This window comes from Ostrea edulis, chromosome 3 (genome assembly GCF_947568905.1).
Source record: "Ostrea edulis chromosome 3, xbOstEdul1.1, whole genome shotgun sequence".
Classification (NCBI taxonomy): domain Eukaryota; kingdom Metazoa; phylum Mollusca; class Bivalvia; order Ostreida; family Ostreidae; genus Ostrea; species Ostrea edulis.
The window spans coordinates 7136688-7153984 of NC_079166.1; the positions used below are offsets into that span (position 1 = coordinate 7136688).

At 35.9% G+C, this 17297-nt stretch overlaps 1 protein-coding gene and 1 long non-coding RNA gene across 19 annotated transcripts in view; one reads left to right on the top strand and one right to left on the bottom strand.

Annotated features, from left to right (window-relative positions):
- The window catches only part of LOC125677395 (uncharacterized), a 244908-nt gene that overhangs the window by 22786 nt on the left and 204825 nt on the right, over positions 1–17297 (bottom strand). The window lies entirely within an intron of this gene.
- LOC125661778 (uncharacterized) overlaps positions 1–17297 on the top strand; it is a 122195-nt gene that overhangs the window by 3621 nt on the left and 101277 nt on the right. For 9 of the 18 annotated variants that reach the window (XR_008801665.1, XR_008801673.1, XR_008801669.1 and 6 more), the window contains exons 3-4: positions 9962–10007; positions 14978–15092. Coding sequence is in view for 7 of the 18 variants with exons in the window: in XM_056159848.1 (XP_056015823.1) it covers positions 9962–10007; positions 14978–15092 (161 nt within the window). In the remaining 11 variants the exon portion in view is untranslated. Of the gene's footprint in view, positions 1–617; positions 776–2995; positions 3097–9961; positions 10008–14977; positions 15093–17297 lie in introns of those variants that run through there. The other 9 variants (XM_056159849.1, XM_056159851.1, XM_056159850.1 and 6 more) reach the window with 5 other exon arrangements.

Below are 17297 nucleotides of genomic sequence, written 5' to 3' on the forward strand. Positions count from 1 at the left end.
ATTTCATCTTTTTGCCCATGCACACAATAAAACCAATTATTTTATTAATTTTGAAATATGGCAATTAACTCCGGCTCATTAGGAGGGGAACTTCATTATTTGTTGTTATATTAAAATTAAATGTGAAAAAGTTTGTTAACGAAAGAAAAGCTTTCGTGATATTAAAGGAGAAACTGTACGGATTTTTAATACGCTTACTGATGAAAAAATCATCAAATACTGTGTTCTGAAAAGCCACCTATGTTGAATCTAATCGGGAAATTTATCTAGAACAATATATGCAACTAATAACAGTGACATAGTGTTTAAATTATAATGTGTCGTATAATCACTCCATTTTCTTTGTTGATATATGTATACATTTGTATGTATTTTCTTGCTGCCCCTTGAGAACCATTACAATGTAGTTGGAAAAGTTTTATTTCACGCTTGCTCCCACCCCACCTCAACCCCTCGTCAAGAATAACCATTCATAGAACACACCCCCCCTCCCTATTAAACTTCGTTTAGTTTAAATAATTTTCATTCCTCCCAACATGTGTGTCGCTGAATTATCCCAAGAATTAAATCTCATAAATTTTGTCAGCGTTTGCAGTGCAGAGGTTCCTGAATTGTTTATCTCACTTTGTGGAATGAGTCAGCCATGATGTGTTGACTCGCGTTGTGCACTTTGATGAAGAAAATGATACTCCCATAAACTTAACGCACAGAATGTAAAAGGCAGCAAATGTATCCTGAACTGGTGTGTTTTCTCAAATTCGAAAGAGAATATTGGGTAAACTTTTATAAGAGTGTCTATAGCTACGTAAAATAGTACTTTTCATTGTCTTTACAACGATAACACACGTGCCTATTCTTTCCTAAGAGATTACGTCGGAGAGAGAGAGAGAGAGAGAGAGAGAGAGAGAGAGTGTGTGTGTGAGATGGTTACCAATCGCTGTACCTTGATTTGATAAATAAATCATGGAGTTAATAGTAAAATTTAAATCCTTGTACAAATGTAAATGTTGACACTTTATTCTTTTTTAAGTGGCTCAGGTGACCTATTGACATTGGTCTTCGTCCGTCGACGTGTGTCGAGCGTCGTCCATCGTCCGTTAACAAAGCATCTTTATAACTTCTTGAAATTGTTATCATTTTTGAAGCACCTCTAGCATAAGAGCATTGATTGTATATTGTTTAACGCCCCTCTGGAGAATCTTTCACTCATATGGATATATGTCCGGGGAAAAAAAATGTGAAAATGACATTACCACCCCTGGGGTCTAATGGGCGGGGCCAGATATGCTTGAAAAGTCTATATTTTCACAACTCTTCTATGTATTGTCAGGGGCGGATCCAGGAATTGCGGTTACGGGGCCCGGGGCGCCACTTCACGAGGGTGCGCCCCCCTCTAAATCCGCCATTGATTGTTATGATATGTACACGAAGCCCTCTATTAAAATTGTGATATCCATAGTCAAGGGTTCAGGCGCTATAGGGCCATATGGTGAAAATGTATCAAATGTAAGAAAATCTTTTCTACTCCATGCATATATTTGAGAAGGTGTCCATGAAGTGTTTGTCCTGTCACAGGCACTTGAATTTCTGTCAATAAGTCACTCATAAAGCCCATACAGAGAATCCCTCGTATAAGCCTCAATATAGTCTTTTGGGCACTTATAAATTATTATCTTTCAAAACGCATACAATTCCTATTCAATTACAGGAGAAAAATGGAAGTTTGAAGCATATTAATAATTTTAACATTCTGTTATGACTTATCCAAAATTAGGGCCTTCTCGGGCACACAGCAATTAGGAGCCATGAAATTTACAATTTAGGTAAAAAGGGGTATATATGGCACGCCAAATTCACAAATATGAGCTAAACATAGTTTCACAGTTGATAAACTAGGTTTATCGACTGTAAACTATATAGTTTACGGACCGTAAACTATAGTTAACGACGTTAATCTATATTTCACATCTGTAAACCATAGTAAACAGATAATCTATGTTTCACAAGCGTAAACTATAATTAACAATGAAAACAATCATTAGCGATTGCAAAACATAGTTTATCTGATAAATACGGTTTCACGATTGTAAACTACGGTTTACAAGTCTAAACTATTATTAACGAATGTAAATGATAGTTTACGGTTTGTAAGTTTATAGTCATTTAATGCGCCGAATTCACAAAAAAGTGATAAACACAGTTTTGTTTAATATAGTTTATGAGTAAAAATGGCAGTTAGCTATAGTTTACGATCAAAAACTATAATTAACGAATGTTAAACATAGTTTATTTGATAAATATAGTATCACAATTTGTGAAACTAGGGTTAGCAATTGTGAACTTAGTTAACGAATGTAAATTATAGTTTATAAATGTAAATCTGTATTTATCAACAAAATCTATTGTTAACGTTTATTCAAAGACAGATAAACTTGGATTAGCATTGTAAACTATAGTTTACAACCGTTAAATATAGTTTTACGGATGAAAACTATAGTTAACGAATCGTTAACTATAGTTTACGGTCCGTAAACTATAGCTTACAGTCGAGAAACTATGTTTAGCTCATTTAGTGAATTTGGCGTGCCATAGGTATATACATCGACTGTTAAATAAGGCCTCAGATTGTGACTTTTTCTTTCTGACTCGGAGTTGTTTTCAGTGATGTACAGATGTTGCGGGGGAAAATAGATATTCCAAAATAACACGTACATATATAATGACATTTTGGTGAAAATATTCAATCCCTTTGAAGCCGCCACTTTGTTTTATTCTAATTCAGAAAATGTGAAATTTCACACCTCCTAAAAAAATTGCTGTAGGTCCTAAATGATTTATATATATTTTATCTTAGAAAAGTAATTTGTTTTTGCAATTGTCTTTGGAGTGAAAAAAAAAAAAGATGAATGTATACATACATATTACATATGATATTATATACTATCTCAAAGTGGAAAACATTTCAAGTTTTGTGCTGTCGGGTTCGGCATACCTTATATTGCAAACTTAGTTTGGCGGTGAGACTTGAACGAGAATCCAAGAGTTACTGTGATCAAGTAATCATCATGATTAGTGATTATGTTGGGTCAGATTACGGTAATGTGTTTAGATATTTAATATTTCAGCGTTCTGTTGCAAAACACTCAGCGTTCCATGCAAACCGAAAACTCCTACCCCCTCTATATGGCTGAAGGTCCTAAAGTCGAGCGTGCCCAGTAGTCGTGCGCCATTTTGTTTGTTGTCATTGTTGGGGCCCATGCCTAAATATTACGTCATGAGGAGCTGATTTTTTAAGATAATTAAAGAGAGCATCCATATTTTTACAATGAGTGAAATATGGGAAGCAAACAGGAAGGATTGATAATAATACAATTATACACCCAAAATACCCGCCATTTTGTTAATGCTTTTTTCCCTGACTGTGAAAGCACGTGTTAATCATGCTGAACCGCAACCGGTGGCCGTACCAAGCACATGGCTAATTAGCATAATCCAATGTGAAGGTTGTGGTGTATTTCGATTGGTTTATAAGGACAAACATTTTATTTGTTCGTTTATTGAAAAGTTGGTAGTCCTTATGCATTTGGAATGTTGCTCAAAATGTCGGGAATTAGTGCATAGCCATACAAGTTATCTCTTTTAATGTTTTTAGACTTCAAAGAAAAAAAATCAAATGTTAAGTTGAGACAATACAGTCCTAGTCGACTTATCAATGTCTATCTGGCTGTCAAGGATGTGTGCATTAGTGTCCGTAAGGCAGCGAATAAGTATACGCCTAGTGTCACCATCCAAACCTTTTCACGTGGAAAGGAAGTGTTCACATGGAGAAGGGCACTATGGGATTTATTTGATTTAATGTAATATTTTTCTCTATTCACTGTATGGAAGTGCAAATGCATAAAAGGAATGTGGTAAAAACGTTGCTGAACAATAAAATGTGTTTCCTTAGCCTCATTTTACTGCTACATCCGGGTGCACGACTACTGGTCCTAAACAAATATGGCTGACGTTGAACTTCACTTGTTTTGTGCCTCAACAATAAATTTGATAAACTGCTTTGGAATATTTTGAATAAAGAGAAAGTAAGATTTTAACATGGTAAGTTAAAATATCATGTGAGATTAGCTAATATTTCATTTTACTATTTCTTGAAACGAATATTTTCTTAAGCGCACGACTACTGGGCACTCAAGGGTATATGAATGAGTACGAATACATACATGCCAACTTTTAAGAATCCCCATGGGAGATTTTGCGCGCGACAACCTTTTTTCAAAGCTCAAAATTCATGACATTAAAGCATGAAAATAAATATTTGTCTTTTGAAATAAAATATCAATAAAATCATTGTAAATGTATCATATATTAATACAACATCAAGTGTGTTTGACCATTAACTATATAAAAAAAAAAACTTTGAAAGATATACATAAATATTTTATTAAAATCATTTATTCAGCAAAAAAAATCCTCTCCAACAACAAGTCGCATACATATTATCAAATAATACTTTAGGTTGCATCCTTTTACACCATACAATAAACATTGGCTGGTCTATGTATCAAAATTTGAATTAAAGCACATGCATTTAGGTATGACTACAAAGGCAATCTTGCTTGTCTGTAAACATGGGCTTGCAGAGTCTGGTGTGTTAATCTGCATTGCAACCAGAAAAGGAGTGATCTGCCTTGCTATGAAGTTTGCGAACAAAACCTTTGCACCCATGACATCTGAAATAATTACCAGGAAAAAAACACATCAAAATATACGATTTTACTTGTAAATTAAGGCTACTTGCTAAATATAAAATTCAGTACAGACTTATGCGAATTACACATCACAAAGTATATTTAATGAATACTACACTATATAGATTATATAATACATCGCTTCAGACAGATATATTTGGATAACCTATATTCTAATAGTTGGAAAAAATATATATTTGACGTATCTTATTGCAAATTTTGAATGCTGTCAGCGAGAGGCAAAAATCGGGAATGTCCGATTGTTTGGTGGTGACACTATCATCGTTGTCATTCACGTTTGTGTAAAGGATATGCCAATTTGAAATCCGTCTTCCCGATTAATTACTATCAAAACATGCTTCGTACTGTCCAATAAACACCCCGACACAGGCAGACCAACCCGACACTATGCGACACAGGTAAACAGCAATGGCTGACTATTGTCCCGATTTCTGATTGGCCAGTTCAGAAATGACGCGGGATTTCAAATTCCGGTTGGAAATGGGGGTTTTTTGTCGTAAAATGGGAGATATTTTTAGAAAATCTGGATTTCGGGGTATTTTTGCAATCCCGATCAGGATATCGGGATTTGTCTTTTCAGTTGCTTCAAATCGGGAGAATCCCGCACAAATTGGGAAAGTTGGCATGTATGCGAATGCATATATATATTCATATATAGAAGGGGTAGGAGTTTTCAATATTTGGCTTTATTGAGCGACTTATTGACAGAAATTCAGGTGCCTGCATGTGGTCCTGTGTCCATGCAAGAATTGTTTCGTGCAAAATCATGCCACATGAATACATTCATGCCAAGCCCCTAGAAACGTACAGATCTTGCAAAATGTGGAACGGAAAATGAAAAACATAGAAGTCAGGTAAATCTAATAATATTTTGAGGAGGTCAGCATTTTGTAAATTCAAAAGGCTTATGTACAAGTGAAGCAGAAATGGGAAGTCATGGTCAGAATTAGTGATGTACCGATTGTGGCCGACTTTCGATTGTCGGTCGCTCTAACAGAAACGATGTGAATAATTGATTGTCATTTTGAAAATCGAAAATCGCCGACGTCGGATTTTTTTTTTTAATAATACGAATATTCCTGCGGCGACTTATCTAAAATCAAAAATGGCTGACGAAGCCGAATCATCCACAGGAGTCGGCAATTTTATCAATAAAGTAGAAATATATGAGAAATGGGCATAAATACTACCAATGAGCTTCGTGAGTGTAGCGAGCTCGCGAAGCTCAGTGGTAGTATTTATGCCCATTTCTCATATATTTCTACTTTATTGATAAAATTGCCGACTCCTGTGAATCATCCGATAAGATTGAATGATTGAATATTGTTTAACGTTTTTCTTGAGACTCTCACTCACATGGAGACGTCACCATTGCTGGTAAAGGCCTGCAAAATTTAGGCCTGTGATCGGTGCTTACAGTCTTTCAACAGGGAGGGATCTTTATTGTGCCACACCTGTTGTGACACGGGGCTTCGGATTTTGCCTCTTACAACAAGCAAGGAGTAATGAGGCTCTATTCTAACCAGGATCCCATAAGAACAACAAAAGTCGAGAGATCTATCTCTATCCTGGGAAAATAAAATCGAAAGTATGGATTAACTTCAAAGTTCTAATTATGATTTTGGACGTCTCCAATTAACTTAATATCTAGGGTAAAACATAAAGTAAATTTAATATATTTATGCCATAAATTTGAAATCATTAAAATTAGATTATTTTTCGATTAATCAATCGAAAAGGTACATCCGATTAATCCGATTATTGATTAAATTTTTTTTCCCGATTGCCCATCACTAGTCAGAATCCACTGGTTCATTTACTTCTTGCAAATGCACATGTATTTTAAAATCGTTATAACTTATTTTGAAAAACATTAAACAAGTGCTGTGGGTGCCATCCTCTTTTTGGCTTTGTCATTTTAGGACCCCCCCCCCCCCCCCCCCCCCCCCCCACCTCTCTCACCGATTGTGACAGTATGTTGTAAATAATATTAATAAAACAATTATCCTGGGAAAAAAGTTGAATTTTAATTAAGCTTTTAAATTCTATTCTTTTTTTTCTTGCTTTCACCATAGGAAACAAATTCATAAACCTAACCAATGTATAAGAGCAGAAAGCATGCAGGATGCCAGTTTGAAAATTTCTGATAATTTGAATATGGAACCCGAACTTATTAGATTTTTTTATTTGAGAAATGAAGTGTACGTAAATTAAGGACTGGAATTTATCCGGAAAATTGGAGTCAGTTGAGTAACCAAAAACACGTCTTTTTTTTTTTGGCCTAAAGGTTTACATCATTTTGGATTGAATACATCAAGTGAAAGTTTGTACATTTTATCGGAGGAATCCTGTGGATCTGTGTTAGAGTTAAGCGATATTACCCGTATACAGTACCCACAGCGTTATTCTTAACATGATAAACAGTCTTCACGAAAACATTTAAAACTTGCTGGCCAGTCGGACCAGTGAACTGTCTGAATTTACTTTCCCACAGTGAAATTCACTGGCCCCCTAAATTTTCATATGTTTATCACATACATTATGGAATGCATTTTAAAATTGTACAATTAATTTACTGAAACTATGGTTATTACTCATATTTATATCCACCCTAAGACATCCTTTCTGTCGATTCCAGAAAAACAACACCGTACATGATATTTTCTCTCTCTTCACCTGCAAACAACAAGACTACAACTTCATATATTTTTCACAAACATGAAAACAGCCTGAGTGCACCTTAGGAAGTAGCCTTCTCTACCATCATCAAAGTAGCCTACTCTACTAACATCAAATGCAAATGATTAATTCTATAAACTATAGAAATTGCATAAAATCAGAGATAACTGCACTTGATGAAGTTCATTTTAATTGGACAATGCAATAAAGCAGCAATTACTGGTATACTGTGCGATACAGAATGTGGCCATTTTTGTTGTTTCAACAAGTTGTTCATTTAATATTCACATGATCAACGTACAAGTTATCTTGACAATGACAAGTATAGTTATCGTTCTTTACGAAATAAACATTAAACCACGATGTCCAAACACTTTCTTTATGTGCTGTTTTTTAATTTATTTTTATTTTGATAGTAAATTTAAGCAATTAAGACATTTAGAATATCTAAATCCAACATTATATTTAATGTGACTTACAAAAAGTCTACAAGCCCATCGGACTTCCTGATCTTTAATTTTTACTGACCCGATCGTAAAATTCACTGGCCTCGGTCTTTGGACCACTGAGTTTTCGTGAAGACTGGATAAATGATAGAACACGATACATGCATGATAGAATAGGATATATGTACGCATGATAGGATAGGATATATATATACGCACGATAGGATAGGATACACGCATGATACGATAAACAATAAATCTGATAAACGCAAAACACGATAAACAATCTTCACAATATACACAAAACATGATAAACAAACTCCACGATTGACCTGATGTATGCAAAACACGATAAATGATCTTCATGATACACGGAAAACCTGATAGAAATGTTGTGAATTTAGAAGCAATTTAGACAGAACGAAATTTTGATAGCTACAACTAGGGGTGAAATGATACAGTACCTTTTCGATTCGATTTTTGATACTTAGTCTCGATTCGATGATTTTCGATTCGATACAATAGCATGTACCAAATTCTTTATAATGCTAAGATTTTCTTATGTTTCGTTGTATTTATTGCTCTCTGCAAATAAATTCTACATAATATAAAAGCGTTTAACATAAAGCAACACTTTTATCACTTGTCCTAAAGCCGAAATGTCGCCATACTCAGGATTTAAACATTGGGGGTGCATTTTTCAACTAGACTGCATCCATTTTGATACAGCAAAGTTTACTCGTATGTTGATTGGGCAATTTTCAATTCCATTGGCTAATCAGAAACCGTGTTATCAAGAGCAATGTGTGCAATGATTTTAGAACCGTATCGAACCGAAACAGACCCCGAATAAATCGAACATCGAATCGAGACTACTACATCGCGATTCGGCCGCATCATGATGCATTGTTTCACCCCCTAGCTACAACAAGAATTGTACTTTTATCAATTATGTTAATGATGATATTAAAGAATATCATTATTCATAACTTTATATCTAAAATGTATAATATCCAAAAGAAATTTCTAATTGGAAGGTAATACACTGCATGTACATGTGTGTGCATAAATAATGAACATATATTTTACTTCTGTATTGCTGTAATAAATGGTGTATTTTTTTCAAAGATCAATATTGCATTGATTCATTTGTTGCAACTGAGAAATTTAATGATATAAGAACGTTGACAGACTTAAGCATGAAACTCTCCATCAGTAAAAAAAACATACTGAGATTCTTCATTTTACACATAAGCATATAGTCATTAGCAAATAAAATTTGTGCCAATGGAAATACCGTAAGTCAGAGGAAATGCATTCATTGATTTGAAGTTAATTTGAAGCTGGTGATTTTTAGGGATTTATACATGAAGTTTTCAACTTCAAACAAACATACAGACAATAACAGGGTTGTGGTAAACATTTTAAACCATGGGGGCTTGTGGGTCCCTGATTTTTATAAGTTTATGTGCCCACAATTTGATCAAAGGGCCCACATTGTATGTCAATTACCAGTAAAGACCATGCAAATAAGAATTTTTTTTAGTGACAAAAGTGAAAACATTCCGCATGCCGTGTCCAACAGTCATGGCCGATTATTAAGCGTTTTCTGCAAAAATGATCTAGATTGTTGTTTTCACATTCATGGAAGTAATGGTTCCTGTTAGTATTTCTTTCCTGGGGTTTTGAAACCCCATTGTTTATACATGGCTCTTCTAGGTCACTTATATGCTTGACGTAACTGTGCTTAGTGTCTGCTTTGCACACAACACAATCTTGTTTAGTATGACTTTTATCGAATTCAATAGGAAAGTACATCATAAAATGAAAATGTTCTGGGAGAAAATTTGGTCATCATGTGGGCAAGGTGATTTTTAATATTTTTAGTCGCCCACAGCAAATATTACTTGTGAGTGGGCGAGTGATTATCCACAACCCTGCAATAATCACCGATATCCTAATGTCCTGAAGACTGCATTAATTTACTTTATAGGCATATCAATATTAAAATATTCATCTCGCTATAAGGGGAACAATTTTCTATACATTTTGTTTTTATTTATTTAGATCAGAGCCAGTTCAATTCACACGACTTGGATGCCAACAAAGGATGGTAAGTATATAAAAGTGAGATAAGAGAGAATTTCCTTTTAGCACATAACTTTGGATTCTGATTCTTGGCTAGTCTTTGATGTTTCACCATATGATTTGTCAATGTGCAGTGATTGGGATAAGCAAATTGCTAAATGTGACAATGGCGCGTTACCAGCTAGTGTCAATGTGACATTTCTAAAATGAATGCGTCATATTGAAATTTTTATGCGACATTTTAAAATGATGAATCTGAGAGATCAGTAAATTATAATCAAAACACTAAATTAAACTGCATTGCCATAGGTAACTTTAGTTTTATTATTAGTGTTAAATTTACGTTTTGCTAAAGTAAGGATTCTCATCGTGATTGTCTGTTTTGACGTTTGTGCGTCATCGTCTCCTTCTGCTCCTACAGTGTCTACTGCCAGTACTGGCTTATCATTCAGGCAAAAATTAAAGTCAGTTTGCCCTTTGTCAGGCTTAAGAATTTTTATTCTGTGGCATCTCCAGTCCATGCGCATTAAAATTTCACTTTAACGGTATTAACCAATCAGATAACTTTTTACTGTTTGATTAGACACTATTACTAAAGTATTAACAGCGATGAAGATTTTTCAAGCACTTAATCGATATAGATTAAGTGGGAGATTAGCTCAAAAGTTGAAAAATTTGTATATCTACGAAGTCAGTGGGGAAAAGCTCAGACTAGGTATATCAATGATATGCGCCACAACGGCGCAGTGTTTCAATATTCTGTGCACCATTTTTAGCTCACCTGAGCTAAAAGCTCAAGTGAGCTTTTCTGATCACCCGTATTCCGCCGTCCGTCCGTCCGTCTGTAAACTTTTAACATTTCTGACTTCTTCTCAAAAACCACTGGGCCAATTTCAACCAAAGTTGGCATAAAGCATCCTTGGGTAAAGGGAATTCTAAATTGTTAAAATAAAGGGCTAGGCCACCTTCCAAGGGGAGATAATCAAGAAAAGGTAAAAATAGGGTAGGGTCATTAAAAAATCTTCTTCTCAAGAACCACTGGGCCAGAAAAAATGAAATTTATAGATAAGCTTTATTAGGTAGTGCAAATTTTAAATTGTTAAAATCATGGCCCCCGGGGGTCAGATGGGGCCACAATAGGGGATCAAAGTTTTACATACAAATATATAGGGAAAATCTTTAAAAATCTTCTTTTCAAGAACCACTGAGCCAGAAAAGCTGATATTTACATGAAAGCTTTCTGACATAATGCAGATTCTAAATTGTTAAAATCCTGGCCCCTGGGGGTCGGATGGGGCCACAATAGGGGATCAAAGTTTTACATACAAATATATAGTGAAAATCTTTAAAAATCTTCTTCTCGAGAACGACTGAGCCAGAAAAGCTGATATTTACATTAAAGCTTCCTGATATAGTGCAAATTCAAGTTTGTTAAAATGATGGCCCCCGGGAGTAGGATGGGCCCACAATAGGGGTTCAAAGTTTTACATACAAATATATAGAGCAAATCTTTAAAAATCTTCTCAAGAACCACTGAGCCAGAAAAGCTGATATTTACATGAAAGCTTTTTGACATAGTGCAGATTCAAGTTTGTTCAAATCATGGCCCCTGGGGGTAGGATGGGGCCACAAGGGGGGATCAAAGTTTTACATACAAATATATAGGAACAATCTTTAAATATTTTCTTCTCATGAACCATTGGGCCAAAGAAGTTCACATTTACATGCTTTCTGACATAGTGTAGATTCAAGTTTGCAAAAACTACGGCCCCCAGGGGCCATAATAAGGACTAAGGTTTTATATGCAAATATATATAGAAAGTCTTCTGATATGGACCAAAGTGACTGAGGTGAGTGATGTGGCCCATGGGCCTCTTGTTTGATTTAATGCGACTATGGCACAGGGTGCGTACTTATCCCAATAACTGATTGTGATGGTTAGTATTCTGATGTGTTCCAGTATTTAAAATATAGGCGGAGCTCAAACTAGGGAATATTACGAAGTTTATTCATCTGTTGTGTTTACGCAATGCATACAGTCACGCACATATAATCTCGCACGCATCATCTCTAACTTCCATGACTTCATAAATTCCATGTGAAATGGTATCAAAAACAGTTCATATCAAATTTACAAATACTAGTAGTTAACAATTTCACATGTAAATAATACACATACCTCCTTGCACCCATATTCGCACGCACAATCGTGAACACACCAAAACACCTGCTCAATGTATTTCTCGCAAATTTACCTCTGAAAACAGAAGAGTCGCAGACTCGTAGTTCATGAAATATTTCACGTAGGATAAACAAACTTATTACTGCAGTAACTGATTGTGACTTTCACAGGACCTATGGTAATGGTTCTGAAGGTCAGTCTTTGCAAAAAAGAAAAATCATCATTATATAAATATTGCATGTATTTGAGGGTAACATTGAAAATTTTCACCCCGAGAAAACCATTGTCAACCGAGGCGTAGCCGAGGTTCACAATGGGTTCTCGAGGTGTGAAAATTTCAATGTTACCCTCAAATACATGCAATATTTGTTTTATTATACTGAATGTTATGTAAACTGGAAAGCAGAAAAACTTACGTCTGTTGACATTTGATCAATCACTGTCGTGCGATATTTCGTATTTCGATGCGGGTACTCGCGTTTATTACAAACGCTCAAACGACGTCGTCTAGCAATCTACGGCGAACCGTATGCGCATAAATTTGACGCATGTGATAATTTTTTATAATATCACCCGTTGTCAAGTACTGTTACCCGTTGCTAGATACTATCACCCTGGGGCGCGTGCTTTCTGTTCTCAGAGGGTAACAATATGTTTTTTCAAATGTTTCTCGACCAATCAGGTTCGAGTATTTTACATGAAAGTATAATAAAACTACATGTAGGACTTTCGAACAGATAATCGAAAACACTATGTCACTACACAGGACTAAATGAATTTTCACCAGTCCAAAACTTTTATCATTAATATTGATCATAATGATATACATGATATAGTGATTCATTGTTATTTTGTAAAAAAAAAAATCATTATCATAAAATGAATTACAGAACTTGATTCTTCTCTTGTGAAATTACAAGCTTTCATCCAATTCAGTTCTTCAGACAGAGTTAGTCTTCAAAATATTCATCCTCATTGATCTGTTGACCCATCCATCATAACTGTAGAATAATTGGCCAAGTCTACAGATATTACAATTTTTCTTTCTGCCTTAGCTGTTGTCTTTGTGAAATTCTTGGCTGCTTTATTGTTTTTAAAAGCAAGTGCCAGGCAAGGTCAACCCCCTTGGCTTTATCTAGTTGATAAAATGTAGTCTCTCATTCTAAACAACCACATGTACGTTCCTAAATAAGGTTTGTTAAAGGGACTGGTTCACAAATTTTGATAAAAATATTTTTCATTTTTGATGTTAAATATTAAAAATATTTATAACTTATTTAATGTTGACAGCCAAAATTTGACCTTCTGAATGCAAGAATAAAAGCAATATTTTAGCCTTAAATCTGTGTTATGTAAACAAAGACTCGAGTCTTTTTATGTAAACAAACAATTTAAACAAGTGAAATATTGATTCTGTAAAATAAAGCATCTTAATTTTCAATATGCATATATATAGTCACAATTAAATTTTAACTTTTACCCCAAAAATTGTTTGAAATGTGAAAGATATAATAAACTTAGATTGATATCCATTTCTTTCCAAAATTTTGTAAACAATAGCATACCACATTCTTTTTTAACAAAACAAAACAAATAATAAACTCTCTAAAATGAGCTTCGGTGATTTTTCATGTGAAAGCGTCTAAACGATAAAATATGGAAAATAAGATTTGAAACCCAACCGATGTTGTACAACCTTCGGACATACTGACCGATTTTACCAACCAGTACATCGGTCCAAATCAATTCTCATTGGTTGTATCTGATGGTCCGGTGCTTTTGGGATAGACTGGAAGGTCCTGTAACCAGGAAAAATGAAAACAGAAATGTCACAGGGAGACATTTAAGGTTGATATACTTAACTGTAAATGATTGTTTCCAGCAAGACAACATGTCTGTTATCATAGGTTTTAGCTATTAAGATATTATTCAGATAAAAATTTTGTGTTGGAGAGTTTAAATGCATATACATTTGTACAATGTATTAAGATTTTGAAACAGCGATATAGACCCAATACGTGATCCCAAATTAAAATCCTGAACTGACTCGACTCAAAAAATTTTGAAACCGTGACAGCCCTAGTCTGGTCTAGTTCTTATCAAGTTACTGATACATTGTATCTACACATTCCATCTTGTCTTTCGCTAATTTAAAAAAAAACTATTGGAACTCTTCAATTTCGGGAGATAGAATATTGCGCCATGGAAGTCATCATTTGAATGGAAACTTAGTGATATAGTTTATTTTATGGAATTTACATACTTAGACGTTAGTAATAGTTCTATGGAGAGTTAGTATAACAGTCAAATCACTTGTTTGAAGCGAACAGCTTCCTGACATAGTACAGATTCTAGAATTCTAAAATCATGGACCCCAGGGGTAGGGTGGGGCCACAATAGGGGATCATAGTTTTACATAGAAATATATATCAGTACTCCAAGTCACATCTGCTATCAGGTCGCAAAATGGCGACCTAGATATATTTCTGGTCGCCATTTTCAAATTTCTACTCGCCATGGTAAAAGATTTTGTAAATAATTAAGATCTACAAGTTTTTTTTTTAATTTGAATATCTTTCAAGAAAAAAATCAACACCCATGTATGCGTTTCTGAGGAGGACAGAGACTTTTTTATACAGAAACGGCATTCAAGATGTACCAATGAAAATGTATACCATTGTCCTCCTGCTATAAGTCAACTGATGACTATAGGAAAGTTCCTCTCAAAGATCGATTCATGTTCGGGTAAGAATGCAAGGTGAAGATAACGAACAGTGATCAATCTCATAACTCCTACAATCAATACAAAATAGATAGTTGGGCAAACACGGACCCCTGGACACACCAGAGGTGGGATCAGGTGCCTAGGAGGAGTAAGCATCCCCTGTTGACCGGTCACACCCGCCGTGAGCCCCATATCCTGATCAGGTAAATATGTTTCTGTTTTTCACAATATTTCTATAAGTGTATATGCAGTCTTTTGATTGAGAAAACTTGTGCCATGCTTGCAAAAAATTTTCTTCTGATTTTTGACAAGCCAAGTTTAAACTTCATAATATTGTGAAAAATCATGTATCATGTTTTATATTTGATATTGTGAAAAATCATGTTTTATATTTGAGATTTGAAATGCAATTTTTTTATGCCCCCCCCCCCCCCTCCACTGTTTCTCTTGGGACAGGAACTTTTGGAGTAGGGTCATTTTGAAAAGTTATGGTTACTTTGAATGCATACCTTATTCAAGGAAAATCTTCCTATTCCAGGAGAGCATATTCTTTGCCCTAGGGCTGTTTACAATCCTCCATAAATAAAGAACTGCATTACTAAATCAAATTAAAAAGATCCTCATTTCAATAGTCAACAATTTTTGAATGATCATATATTATATCACACAAATAAGTAACAGGCAAAAGGCTCTCAGACAAAGGTCTCTCAAGTTAATTTTTCAAAAATGTCAAGGTCACCTAGAACATATGTCTTATATATGGGGAAAAACCCTTCATTTCAACAATATTTCTACAGTTATTGATCTTTTGGACCAAGGTCACTAATCAGGTCATTTTGGAAAGGTTAAGATCACTCAGAATATCTATATGCTTATAAGTCAATAAAACTTTGCCTATAAGCTGAGAAACGCTTGCTCCAGAGTTACTGCTTGCACCTTTAATATTGTTATTAAAGTGATTTCCCCAAACAGTAAAAACAACCAAATCACTGTAGGTAGGAATCATATATAATAAATCACTGATCCAACAATAAACTTACAATTTACACATTAATACTGCTGAACTCTTGATATGGTGTTCAACTAGTCAGAACACGCGGGAAGAGAGAGAGAGAGAGATAAATGGGCATTCGAGCCCGTGAGCTTAAATATAGAATACCCCCCCCCCCCCCCCCCCAATACACTACATTCCCCCCCCCCCATTTTGTGGAGGAATGTCCCAATCCCAACAAGGTGGAGGCCATTTGCATTACACAATATCTATATAAAGCATTTACATGAAATATAATGATAATAAACCTCTTGTGATTTACAAGGTATCTAAATACAATAATTTTATTTAACATTAACTGTCCAAATTATAAAACTCAGGTATGATTGATAAAAAGTTAGACATTAAGTCCAATTCCTCTGGAATGACTGCTTCATGCCAGGCGATCCTCAGCAACATGCAGGCCTAGTCCTTCCTGGACCCAGGAACGCTGGAACACTTAAGCAGCTCACATAATCAAATGGAATGAGCATCAGGGGAATGGAATGTTCCACAACTGTTGCCTGAACAGGATACGGAAATTTCGTATTACCAGTCCTGCCAACAGTCCAAAACCTATTTGGCGCACCTCAGCCACCCTTTGGTAAACTACCCCGATTTGGCCAGGAGTCATCTCTGGCCAACTCTGAGTTGTGGGCTGTTCGTCTCGACCAATAAGCGATCAGCGGGGATCCGACTTACTCCCTGGAGTTGCTCCTGGGAGAAGTGCTGGATGAGCCCGCTGACCCCAAAAAATACAACCCTCCCTGTAGCTATCCACTCTTCCACCTGGGAGGGACCCCCAGTAAAAGAATATAGGTACAGTGGCACCCACGGGGGTACGAGTCCGATCCAAGATGTTCTGGCAGTCCAGTAGTGGCTCCCGACCCATTGGGTCAGAAGCAGCCCCCCAGAGATGGAGCACCAAGGGGGTGAGAGGAGTGACCAGCCGGCAAAACTCACTCAGTACCCACCTGGTGACCCCAGTTTGACCCCTTAAAGTAATCGAGGCCCACCTCCCCAATCACCCAGTCACTCTCCATACACCGATTCACAAGCAACTCAATGGTGTCAGACGTTACCGCTGCAACCTGTGTCGGGTGCAAGCCAACAGCAGTTACCTAACCAGGCTCTTGGGATAAATCAGCAGGTGGTGTTGGGCCATCAACATAGACAGCACACACCCAATGACCTGGACAGGAATATCCTTAGAAATCTGGAGGTATGCAAATCCCTCCATAAGGGAAACCAAGTCCATCCTCACTGACATTCGGGTGGGATGCCAGTGAGCATCAATGACTTGGATCCTTGCTGGGACTGGAGGTGCCTTGCATTCATGGGCAGGACTCAGGATGTCAACACACTCTGACTCCCAGTC